At 38.2% G+C, this 13,420-nt stretch overlaps 1 protein-coding gene across 1 annotated transcript; it reads left to right on the top strand.

The window, feature by feature from the left end:
- The first annotated feature begins 6,862 nt into the window (after nt 1–6,862).
- Nucleotides 6,863–13,163, top strand: LOC138702318 (uncharacterized). The gene is made up of 3 exons (XM_069829909.1): nt 6,863–7,187; nt 10,086–10,255; nt 12,704–13,163. Exons 1-3 carry the CDS (start codon nt 7,061–7,063, stop codon nt 12,959–12,961), a joined length of 555 nt encoding a protein of 184 aa, XP_069686010.1. The 5' UTR covers nt 6,863–7,060; the 3' UTR covers nt 12,962–13,163.
- Nucleotides 13,164–13,420: the final 257 nt, after the last annotated feature.

A 13,420-nucleotide genomic window follows, 5' to 3' on the forward strand; every position in this document is an offset into this window, starting at 1 on the left:
TAATTGAATTTATTTAATTTTTCCTCGATTTCACATTTTTTGCCATATGTTATTAAACAACCTAAATATGTAAAAGTGTTTATTTGTTCTATTATTTTGTTCTCCATAACCAATTTACACCCTGAATTGATGCAGGACGCGAAGGAAATTCTACAACGTTCTCTACAAAAAAAAAAAAAAAAAAAGTCGCGGCAATGCATTTTAAAAGAAATGTGGGGCCAGGAAACTAGGGCGCAGAGAGAGGGAGTGAGAGAGACTGCAATTACGTAAGTTAATAATTATGAAAATAAAATTCGCTTTGCATATATTGTACTGTAGTAACTTTCATTTCAAATTATTTCTTCATTGTGTTCTTTCTACAATGAGCACTGTCCATTCTTAGTTTTGCCAAAACTCAACCCTTTGTAAAACGAAAACCTGTGAAAACGGAAAAAAAAATTCTGGAACGATCGCGTTTCGTTTTAGGGAGGTTTTACTGTATATTTTTTTCGATTTTGAACTTCTTTTATTTAATATTGTTTCATATCCTGACGCCATTTATTTAAGTCAAGTTATATTTCTATATTCCTTCCATTTAAGACTTTTCATATTCTGACTATTTTACTTACATTTCCTATTCTAATTCCCTTTATTCTACTTAGGCCTGGTCCACAATAAACCGGGAACGCAAACGAGAACGGAAAAATTGTTAAAATACATATATTTAAATATGAGCATTCACAATTAACGAGAAACTTGCCGGAGCCCGGGAACGGGAACGTGAAAGTTGGCGAAATAACTTTGCCGTTCTCGTTTCCGATCACAGCCTACTATATTCTTTCTGTTGTCGTCATAAAACTATCTGGTCGTCGTATATTTTGTAGCAAGGAGGCCGTGACATAATTTCTTCTTAATGCATTGTTCTAACTCAGTAGAATCACTTTCAATATAGGCTAAGTGAATATGTGACCAGATTACCAAGTGAATTAAATTTTTAAATATTTATTTATTTATGTATTTATTTATTTAATTATTTAATTATTTATTTATTTATTTATTTATTTATTTATTTAATCTGACAGGATTAAGGCCATAAGGCCTTCTCTTCCATCATACCAGATACAGTATTTTATGTCATAAATTTTGAAGTTGGTTAACCGGTGTTTATGTTGCCCGGACTGTACTCATGAGAGAACGCCATTGATCAAATACAGGCTTACACAAAATCGGAATGCGTAATGTCGACTTCACATATCATTATTGACATGCATAACGATGTCCATAGTCGTTTCCGTTGTCGGTTTATTGTGAATAAAAAATTTTCATGTTCACGTTCTATGCTTGCCGTTCTCGTTCTGGTTCTAGTTCCCGGTGTATTGTGGACCAGCCTTAATCTGACCCCTTTTATCTTATATTTCATGTTTTGACACCTTTTATTTTATTTATACTTCATATTCTGACGTCTTTTTTTATTCAAATGTCATATTATTGTGGCTCTTTTTATATTACTAAAGTGACATTTCTGGTACCAATTCTTAAGTGGTTAGGTACAGTATAAGACTTAAAAAAAATGAGTTTTCCTTTTTGCATTTTTTAAGGTATGTTTTGCACATGACCTCCCGGAGGGAAAGCTTCATCTCCAAGAAAGTAATGTGCTGTAGGAGTTCCTAATTGCCGAAGGGGTACTGGAGGTAGTAAAGGGCGCAAGTCATTATTTAAGTTGTAGCCAAATTGTGAATTTATAAAAATTCCACCATCGGTCTGAGATCCATATGCACCTACATCAACATGGGTGAAGAAATATTTTGCATCACATACCACCATTAGCACGATACTGAATGTCTTTTTATAGTTGATAAATTATCATCCAGAGTTAGTGGGTGCCTGGATAATGACATGTTTACCATCAATAGAACTCATACAATTTGGTAGGTTTCAATTCTTTGAATTCATCTGCAATTCTTTTATATTTCAAAACTTTATCAAATCGGGCGATCATCAATCTCGTGTACAATAAAAATTGTTGAGGTTCGTATCTCTCATTTAACGCAAAAGGTTATGGGAGTCTCCTTGCTGAATTCTCCTCTGGTTCAGTGGATGAACCCACAATCGTCTACGTCTAGATTTTCTGGCCTTCAAGAGATGAATGGCACAAAGGGAAGCTAATGCAACTTGCATGAACATAAATTTTACATATGGTCACTTATATAATTTGTTGCAATTTCCATAGTTTCGTAATATATAGACTACTGTACTCTGGGAAACTGTTCATCAGATAATCCAGTAGGCAGTGTCTGCACATAGCCTTTCCACGTTAATTCTAGGAGGCCGTGCTAAGTTCTAGCGTTAACGCTTACGTTTCCATTGTGAATGATATCACGTCTTTATGTCTTGCGCTAACGTTGCGGTAACGTTTACATTTTCATTGTGAATGGACCTTAAGATTTCATATTTCCACTCCTCCTATTTGGACTTCTTTCATATTCTAGCAACTTTATTTCATTTAGATTTCATATTTACAATCTCTTTTATTTGATATCATTTTCATATTTCGGTCGCTTTTATTTAACTTAGATTTTCCTTTGTTTCAGATTGTTTTCATATTTTATTTTACTTAGGCTATATTTTACATTTATAATTCCTTTAGGCTATTTCAAGCGATTTTCATATTCTCTCTCCTTGCATTTTACATACGTACATATATTTCACAATAAGACTTCTTTTATTTCACATTGTTTTATATTCTGACTGTTACTGCAATTCTCCAAACTCATCGCGACACTACTCGAAATTTCCACGCAGCCAGGAGCTGGACGAACTGGTTGGCACTTTTATTCGCGGCATATCTCCTGCATATGACCTTCAATGGCTTCACTGCCCCCTCGAATCATAGGAGCGCAACATCTATACTAATAATAAATCTGTAGCCGAAATTTTTCTGGTAATTTTAGATTTTCCAAACATAATTGGTCCTAACATATATAATTAACCACCCTGAAACCGAAAATCGCATTTTTGAAATTTTTGTTTGTATGTCTGTCTGTATGTTTGTTACCTTTTCACGCGATAATGGCTGAACCGATTTATATGAAAATTGGAATATAAATTAAGTTCGTTCTAACTTAGATTTTAGGCTATATGGCATTCAAAAGACTTTATTTAAAAGGGGGGGGGTTATAAGGGGGCCTGAATTAAATAAATCGAAATATCTCGCTTATTATTGATTTTTGTGAAAAATGTTACATAACAAACGTTTCTTTAAAAATGATTTCCGATAAGTTTTATTCCTTACTAAATTTTGATAGGACTGATATTTAATGAGATAAATGAGTTTTAAAATTAAAATAACGCCATCTAAGACGGTGCAATGAATTAAGAACAAATGACTTCGTCTATAAGGGGCCTTGGACAACAACAATCGAAACAGGGGCCTTAGACATCAACAATCGAAAGCTATTAAACATAGCCTACAGAGAATGTTTCTGTGTTTGTATGAAGTAATATCAGAAGCTAAATTAACCGATTTGTATAATTAATTATTATTTCACCATTGGAAAGTGTAGTTTCTCTAGATGCACATAATGCTATAATGTTATTACAGTAACGTCTGAGTAAATCGAGGTCAGGTACGATTAAAATAGCTTCTTATGCACAGAAAATTCGATAGGCTATTTTGTACATTCGTTTTCTGTATTTCTTAAAATAATATTTATGTACACTCATTTTAATCTCAGAGAATTAACGAACAACGAGAGTGTATTGATTTAGTATGCAGTAATAGTACGTTAGCTTAGCAATGAATTATTTTATAATTCAAATTTTAACTATGCTCAATTGAATAGTGTTAAAATACATAAAATATATATGCAATAAATGCAATGCAAAAAAAAAAAATTGGGTAATGAGCGAAGCAGATTATCTTGCGCTGTTGTAAAAGTTGTTCCCTGGATCAAATGTCCTATTTAAATTATGTAATTACTTTATATTTATTTCTAACAGGTGCAGCGGAGCGCACGGGTACGGCTAGTAATATAATATAATATAATGTAATACTGTATAATATAATATAATTTAAGTTATTTGAAGGGATCAGAACCATAGTGGGCCAAGCGCCATTTACTGAATACGTAGAAAACAACAAGGGTTAAAATTAAGTTATTACCATAATTCAATGGAAGCATATAGCAAGTAAAATAAAGTATACACATTAAATCTAAATGATGTCAATGTTCATTAAACTATGGTTGCATGTAATAACAATTAAGAAACATGTTAAAGGAATTGTCATTGCACCAAATGAGTGCTTTCTGGACCAAAACAATCTCATTTTAATTATTTAAATACAATTTAAATCAAGTAACATATTAAAGGATTTATCCTTCTATCAAACACGAATGTTCCCTGGATCAAATGTCCTATTTTAATTATGTAATTACTTTATATTTATTTCTAACGGGTGCAGGGGAGCGCACGGGTACGGCTAGTTCCCTAATAAATTAGTATCGATGTCAAAGGGGACATTGGCGGTCGAGCATTTATTCAATTCTGAAATTCAGCACCTTGTAAAATATAAAGAGAATGAATTTCTAAGTATGCCGAAAAAATTCGTAATTCTAGGTCAAACCGTTCCCTCTCTACAGTAGCGCAGTGTTCGAAGTTAACGTATTCTGGAATAAGAACGCTATTGTTTCTGCACCACTCAAGACACATAGGTATAAGAAAATAAAAAACAAAAACATTTCTCGTTCGTGTGAAAGAATAGTTCTGTTACACCATGTCGTTGAGTAAAACAAGTAGTAGTGGTAAAAGAGAGACAAGAGATTGTGTTTTGAGGTAACAGCCAAGCATAACAATAGCTATTGATATTTAGAGTATACGAGTTTTTTTTTTTATATCCCAGCGTTCTTTCTCTTTTAACAGACAAAAGGTTCAGTCTCGAGTCTTTCGCCAAGCGCAAATGCGTCTTAAACTCTCCGTAACTCGGAAACCAGTAAAGATTTTGAATAGCGTCAACTTTTAAAAGCAATTTCCATCCTTTCTTAATATTTCTCTCGCTTTGACATCCCTATCTAAAGTGAAAAATAAAACATTTGCAGCTTACCAACTTGAAGGTGTAAAGGTAGCCTATATTTTGAACAGATCACTTCGAAATTACTATTTTTTCCTCTCTCTTTTCAAAAATGATTTCGATTTCGAATTTTTTTCTGTGCTTTCCTTAGAAACTGATCTATCTACGTATCATAAATATTACAGTGCGGTTGATTGACTATCACAGGAGTTACGACATGATAAATGTTAAAAAGCCGGAAAATGGTTATCTTTTCCCTCTCGCTTCGGTATCGCCGTCATTCTCTCCAACGAGACGTCACCACAGTCTAGTATAGGCTATACAGTCACGAAGCTTGAGTTTATGAGGATACTAGGAACAATACACTGTGCAGGTACTAGGCCTATTTCGCATTGTTTGTGATGAGGCGATAGTAGCGATCCTAGTGGTTAGCAACTATCTATGGATGCATATTTACTACGTATTGAGCTTCGCGACTGTATATACTAGACTGTGACGTCACTCTCTCGCACAGGCCACCGATTTTACAACGCTGCAGCGATTTTTTATTGGTTCTAGTCACGGGGTATGCAGGAGATCTCCCACTAAGAATAGGTGCAAAGTATCTTGGGAATTGCTTTTCAATTCCCGACGATATACATTGTAAAGCATGCCTGCACAAACAGCGCTCAACGAGCGCGCGCGCTCCTTCGGAGCGGGAGAGCCATGTTTACCGCTCGCCGAAAAGGAGAGGAAGATACGTCAGAATGACATAGACTTGCTGTAGGTAGAGGAGAGGGAAACGACCACTCAGTTATCTAGTGGAGTACAGTGTGTAGGCCTATTCTCAGTAACTGTTTCACGTTGCTTACCTATTGCTACAGCACAGTATGGAGGAATCTAAAAGACGGAACATAACATTTAACATTTATTTATTTACAGCTCGAACTTATTGATCTTCAATGTGACCTAAGAGCTAAAGATCGTTTGAATAATACTACTAGCCTAGTTGAGTTTTACAAGACTAAACATTAGCAATAATATCCACGACTACACAGGCTGGCTGTGAAAATGATTGCTATGTTTGGCTCAAAATTTATATTTGTGAGCAACTGTTTTCCATAATCAACTTTAATAAAGGCAGACATCGAACATCTGTAACTGATGTTTCATTACGATCAGTAGGCTACTGTTCCTTTCAGCTGCCAACAGCATAAAACCTCGTTTTGATGTACTGATAAATAAAAATATAACAGAATGATATAGTACATTTAAGTAACTATAGAATTTCTATTATTTCTGTAAAATAAATATTTCTTTATTAATTAATATTAGTCCAAGATAGTTTTGCAAACACTGAACGGGAATTCATTTCATAAACACTCGTAATAGTACTTCCTTTTGTGTATATTTTGTACGAGATCGCCCCTTCTTCCCGTCCACCCTTGTACAGAGCGCAGCTAATATCTGCATTCCGCTCATGAGCTGTGAGCCGGCTCGGAGAGCGCAAACCTTGTGCAGGCCTGTTGTAAAGAATAGTCAAGTTCGAGAAACAAAATGTTTACTTCGTTAGGTTATGTATAAACCTAAAATTCTCTTACTTGTGAATAAGTTTTAAAAGAATTCGTGTACTTTCTCGCTTTAATATTCCAAGAAGTAATAACTGTTACACTCACTAATAGCAAATTACACTCATATCATAAATAAACAGATAGTGGGTAGAGTCGAATTATTCCTCTTGAATTTAATATGAGCACGTGGCTCTGTCTGTACAGCAAATTTCTCATACAACGAAACTGCGCGTGCTCGTAACAGATACTGCATCCAAGATGGCGGCGACATTGATCATACTGTTAGCGAACTGTTTTTACGTCACAAGAGAACGTGTGTTTGGTTATTTTTAAAGTCAGAAAATAACGGTCGTATTAATGCCCATAAATTGACGGCACTTGTTAAACGTCATACCAAACCGTCAAGTGACAGTGCGGAAAATGTGAATCATGTATAGTCAAGTAGTTATGTGGATAAAACCAGATGAGACGCTGCGACTGGTGGTTCTGTAACGCCACCCAGTCGCTAGTATTGTGCTCCAACATGGAACAATGGTGCTTATTGATCGCCGTTTTTATCACCACCGCACTGTATGGGAGATACGTTGCCGGTAAGTCTATATCTAAGGGGTTATTACCAGTCACATTGTAGTACACTAATAATGACTGTTCAGGCTATCTTGAACAACACTCTCAAGAATATGTGCTCCTATATAAAGCAGTCTATTATTATTGTTGATGTTAATACAGTATAATCGGTTACATGTTATCTATTGTATACTGTAGACATTCTCAGAATGTAGCATTCCTAGGTTTATACGGGAGTATATAGCCTTTACACAGGGACTGGTTACGTAATCTTTTTCTTGTTTCCCTGTATTACATGTAAATGTAGTAGTAGTAGTAGTAGTAGTAGTAGTAGTAGTAGTAGTAGTAGTAGTAGTAGTAGTAGTAGCAGTAGTAGTAGTACCGTAAACTGGGGTAAAGAGGATCACATGTGGTAAAGTGGACCATATGTGTATTGTTAGATAAGTCAGCGCCACATGGATCACACATGCAAAGAAAACTATTTTTAGTGGCATTTATAGAAGAAAGGTTTTCTTTGCATGTGTGATCCATGTGGCGCTGACTTATCTAACAATACACATATGATCCACTTTACCACATGTGAACCTCTTTACCCCAGTTTACGGTAGTAGCAGCAGCAGTAGCAGTAGTAGTAATAATAGTACTAATAATAATAGTAATACCAGTAGTAGTAATAGTTGTAGCAATAGTAGTGGTCGTAGTAGCAGCAGCATTAATATCATCAATAGTAGTAGCAACAAAAGTGGTAATAGTAGCAGTAACAGCAGCAGTAATGATAGTAGAAATAGTAGTAATAGCAACAGTAGTAATAGTAGCAATAGTGTTAATAGCATCAATAGTAGTAACAACAATAGTAGTGATAATAGCAGTAACAGCAGCAGTAGTGATAGTAGCAATAGTAGTAATAGCAACAGTAGTGACAATAGCAATAGTATTAATAGCATCAATAGTAGTAGCAGCAGAAGTAGTGATAATAGCAGTAAGATCAGCAGTAGTGATAATAGCAATAGTATTAATAGCAACAATAGTAGTGATAATAGCAGTAACACAACCAGTAGTGATAATAGCAATAGTATTAATAGCATCAATAGTAGTAGCAACAGAAGTAGATAGTAGCAGTAACAACAGCAGTACTATTAGTAGCAATAGTAGTAATAGCAACAGTAGTGGTAGTAGCAATAGTATTAATACCATCGATAGTACTAACAGAAGTAGTGATAGTAGCAGTAACAGCAGCACTAGTGATAGTAGCAATAGTAGTAATAGTATTAGTAGTAATAATAACAATAGTATTAATAGCAGCAATAGTAGTAACAACAGAAGTAGTGATAGTAGCAGTAACAGCAGCAATAGTAGTAATAGCAACAGTGGTGATAATGGCAATAGTATTAATAGCTGCAATAGTAGTAACAACAGAATTAGGGATAGTAGAAATAGTAGTAATAGTAACAGTAGTAATAATAGCAATAGTATTAATAGCAGCAATAGTAGTAACAACAGAAGTAGTGATAGTAGCAGTAACAGCAGCAATAGTAGTAACAGCAATAGTAGTGATAATGGCAATAGTATTAATAGCAGCAACAGTAGTAACACCACAATTAGTGATAGTAGCAACAGTAGTAATAATAGCAATAGTATTAATAGCAGCAATAGTAGTAACAACAGAAGTAGTGATAGTAGCAGTAACAGCAGCAATAGTAGTAATAGCAACAGTGGTGATAATGGCAATAGTATTAATAGCTGCAATAGTAGTAACAACAGAATTAGGGATAGTAGAAATAGTAGTAATAGTAACAGTAGTAATAATAGCAATAGTATTAATAGCAGCAATAGTAGTAACAACAGAAGTAGTGATAGTAGCAGTAACAGCAGCAATAGTAGTAACAGCAATAGTAGTGATAATGGCAATAGTATTAATAGCAGCAACAGTAGTAACACCACAATTAGTGATAGTAGCAACAGTAGTAATAATAGCAATAGTATTAATAGCAGCAATAGTAGTAACAACAGAAGTAGTGATAGTAGCAGTAACAGCAGCAATAGTAGTAACAGCAATAGCAGTGATAATGGCAATAGTATTAATAGCAGCAATAGTAGTAACAACAGAATTAGTGATAGTAGCAATAGTAGTAATAGCAACAGTAGTAATAGTAGCAATAGTATCAATAGCATCAATAGTAGTAGCAACAGAAGTAGTGATAATAGCAGTAACAACTGCTGTAGTGATAGTAGCACTCGTAGTAATAGTAGCAATAGTATTAATACCATCAATACTACTAACAACAGAAGTAGTGGTAGTATCAATAACAGGAGCAGTAGTGATAGTAGCAACAGTGGTGATAATAGCAATAGTATTAATAGCAGCAATAATAGTAACAACAGAAGTAGTGATAGTAGCAGTAGTATAAGTTGCAGTAATAGTAGTAGCAACAGCAGTAGCGATAGTAGCAGTAGTAGCAGTAATAATAGAAGTATTAGTTGCAGTAATAGCAGTAGCAACATCAGTGATAGTAGCAGTAGTAGCAGCAGTAGTGAGAGTAAAAATAGTAGCAGTAGTATTAGTTGCAGTAATAGTAGTAGCAGGTGTATCCTCAACAGTATCCGAAGCCTGAACTAGGTAGTCATCGAGCAATCACGCTAGCACAGAGCAATCGGAATGCTTGCGATGAATTGTCATAATCGGGTTGTCGTACTGTATCGTGTCTGCTTAATAATCACTTTAGGCATAATTTAATATTATTTTCAGTTTAATTTCGTGGTTTTGTAATTTGTGAAATACTTTCTGTATCGCTATTCAAATAATACTGGATTGAAAACCATTGTTAAATCGTTGTAGTGTTAATCGTACCCTGTGAGGATACAACTAATGGAACAAGGTAATGTCTCCTTCAGGATATTGAAGCTGATTGTATCATTGACAGCCAGTCTCTTGGGGGAAAGTGGCCTGAAAACACCCCAAGCAGCCGAGAAGGCCAACGATCTGTCCTGCTACGTGTGCGACAGCATGGATGTGGGAGACAGGTGCATTGACGTCACGACCAACGGCACCAGCTTCATCCACAAATGTCACGACGACCGTAGGACCTGCATGGTAATGTCAAACCACTTTCAATAATGTTGGCTTTTCAGTAGTACGGTATGCATTGTCATCCACTGGGCTCGTGTAGCTTTGAACTACGAGGGCGTGTTGAAAAGTGATGCCTCCTATTCTTTTGTCGCTGTGAACATAGGCCTACCAATAATACTCTCCAACCATGTTTTCTTCCCAGTTTTGACACATTTTTCCTTGGTAACCTATTTGCATCCATTCTTTTCATGTATCCAAACAATTTTAAAATTTCTTTCACAAATTGTATAATAAACTACCATTGAGCTTCAGTGTCGAAATTCGGAACTTAAAAATATTTGAGTCCAGACAACACACTTGACATGAAAACTTTAGCAGTTCCATTTAATGGCGATTAAAGAAAACAGCTTGACTCGTTTAAGACTGAGAAAAATTGGGTGATTTTGAGGCATGGTAGAAACATCAAAATCTGTGTATACTCGCAAAATTACTTATTTTTTTTAATCAAGGGAATTTTTTTACAATAAGCGGAGTCATTGACGTAGAGGATGAGTTGACTGAGAGGCGGAGTCGTTGCCAGAGAGGCGGCGTCACTGACTGAGGAGCGGAGTCATTAACGGAAGGGTGGTGTCAATGACTTAGAGGATAAGTCATTGACGTAGAGGATGAGTCACTGTCGGAGAGGCGAAGTTAAGGACTAAGGGGCGGAGCCACTGACGGAGAGGGGAGGGGCCATCCACGAAGGAAGCGGGGTTATTTCCGGAGGGGCGGGTCTTTGGCTGAGGGCGGGGCCAATGACAGTGGTGCGGAGTCCTTGACGGATGGGCGGAGTCATTGACGGATGGGCGGAGTCATTGATGGATGGGCGGAGTCATTGACGGATGGGCGGAGCGATTGGAGAAGAGAGGAGGGGCCCTTGACAAAGGGGCGGGGCCATTGACGGAGGAGCGGAGCCACTGCCGAAGAGGGGCGGGGACATCGGCAAATGGGCGGGGCCATTGAAAGAGGAACGGGGCCATTGACGGAGTGACGGAGACGTTAACGGAGAGGCGGAACCATGGAGGGAGAGGTGGAGATACTGACGAAGAGGGGCGAGGCTATTCACGGAGGGGCGGCCATTGGCAAAGGAGACGGAGCAATGACAAGGGGGGTGGGACCATTGGCAAAGAGGGCAGACTATTAATGAAGGGGATAAGGTCATTGGTCATTGACAAAGGGGGCGGGGCCATTGACGAATAGAGACGGGTCATTGTCAAGGTGGACGGGACCATTGCCAAAGGAGGCGGGGCAACTGACAAAGGGGCTGGACCATTGGAAAATGGGGCCGGGCCATTGGCAAAGGGAGTGGACCATTGACAAAGGGGGCAGGGCCATAGTCAAAGTGGGCGAGACCATTGCAAAAGGGGCGGACCAACTGACAAAGGGGGCGGGCCATTTACAAATGGGCGTGGCCATTGACAAAGGGGCGGCACAACTGACAAAGGGAGCTGCGTCATTGACAAAGGGAACGGGGTTATTCACAATGGGGCGGTGCAGTCGACAAATGGGCCGGGCCATTGAAAAAGGGGGGCCATCGACAAAAGGGGTGGGGCCATTGGCAAACCGGGTGGGGCGATTGACAAGAGTGCGGGGCCATTGTTAAAGGGAGTGGGGCAACTGAGAAAGGGGCCGAGGTATTGACCAAGTGGGTGGCCCATATCCAAAAGGGACGGGGCCATTGTCGAAGTGGGCGGGTCCATTGCCAAAGGCGGTGGGGCACTTGACAAAGCGGGCGAGACAACTGACAAAGGCGGTGGGGCCATTGTTAAAGGAGAAGAGGCAACTGACAAACGGGCGGAGCTATTGAGAAAGGGGGGGCCATTGGCAATGGGGGCGGGTCATTGACAAAGGGGTGGGAGAACTGACCAAGTTGGGGGGGGCAATTGACAAAGGCGGCTGGGCCATTGACGAATAGGGCCGGGGCTATTGACCAAAAAAGGGGTCCATTGGCAAAGAGGATTACTGACAAAAAGGGCGGGGCCATTGAAAAGGGGGTGGGGCCATTCGCGAAGGTGCCGGGCCATTGACACAGTGAGCTGAGCCATTGAATAAGATGGCAGGACCATTGCCAAATGGGGGCGGGCCCATTGAAAAAGGGGGCGGTGCCAATGGCAAAGGGGGCGGACCATTTACAAAGGTGGCTAGGCCATTGGCAAAACAAGTTTTTGGATTTATAGTTTCGTTTCAAGCATATTAAACACTTTTTAATCTGAGCTAGTTCATGTTACATTGTATTAACTTTTATTCATTTCAAACTTACTAGCAATAAAATAAATAAATAAATTGAATTACTTCGATACATTTAGAAATGTGTAATGAGAAATCCTCATCTCCGTTACTCATTTTCATTGATTACATAATTTTTTCAATAAACGTCTTAAAATACCAAGTCTCTCTTTCAGTTAGTAACGTCATAGTACTTGTTTATTTCAGGTGAAGCGGTATTCCTACTCGACGACGACGGAGAACTCAACATATCCCCCGAAAAGACTGTGGTCACTGCAGAGGAACTGCACCAACAAGTGTGAGCCGGGCTGCATAGTAATAGGGGAGCGCACGAAGCTCTACGCCTGCACCGTGTGCTGCGAGAATCCGCTGTGCAACACCATGAAGGACGACGCCCCTCTCCACAGTCAACCCGCCCTGGCTGCCTTGCTTGGCGCCCTTGTTCTCGGCGCCCTTGCTTCATGACCCTGCCCTCTGCTCCAAGTAAGGGCGAACATCTGAACACTCCATCAATGCGGGAACGAAGTTGATACAGTGCGTTGCAAACAGTTGGCAATACATTTAAGGAACGTTAGAAGATACTGTATATAGCCTAGTTCGTTCAAACCTCCCATATTTTAACGTATCATATGCATTAAGGGCTTAGGTACAGGTTACAGCAGTAAAATTATGGCAATATTCAACTTTTTTTCCCTCTATTTCTGTATCTTGTACAATAATGAAAATTAGTATGTGTAAACACTGTCCTTCTGCTCTATGGAAAAAATATTTTTACTATTAAAAAAAATATTTACTTTTTTTTTTTTTCAAATTCAGTTCACTGTGCAGCGATGAAGCATTTGCCACATAACTCAAAAACTACCCAACATTCTGTGATGAATTTTTTTATGTGTATTTATGCATGTCATATCTACAATATGATGC

This window comes from Periplaneta americana, chromosome 6 (genome assembly GCF_040183065.1).
Source record: "Periplaneta americana isolate PAMFEO1 chromosome 6, P.americana_PAMFEO1_priV1, whole genome shotgun sequence".
NCBI classification, from domain to species: domain Eukaryota; kingdom Metazoa; phylum Arthropoda; class Insecta; order Blattodea; family Blattidae; genus Periplaneta; species Periplaneta americana.

Excerpts from the sequence above, each read along its gene's own strand:
- LOC138702318 (XM_069829909.1), top strand. The coding sequence starts at position 7,061 with ATGAGACGCTGCGACTGGTGGTTCTGTAACGCCACCCAGTCGCTAGTA. Across the intron at positions 7,188-10,085 it reads GTATGGGAGATACGTTGCCG|CCAGTCTCTTGGGGGAAAGT; the intron begins GTAAGTCTATAT and ends TATCATTGACAG. Across the intron at positions 10,256-12,703 it reads ACGACCGTAGGACCTGCATG|GTGAAGCGGTATTCCTACTC; the intron begins GTAATGTCAAAC and ends TGTTTATTTCAG.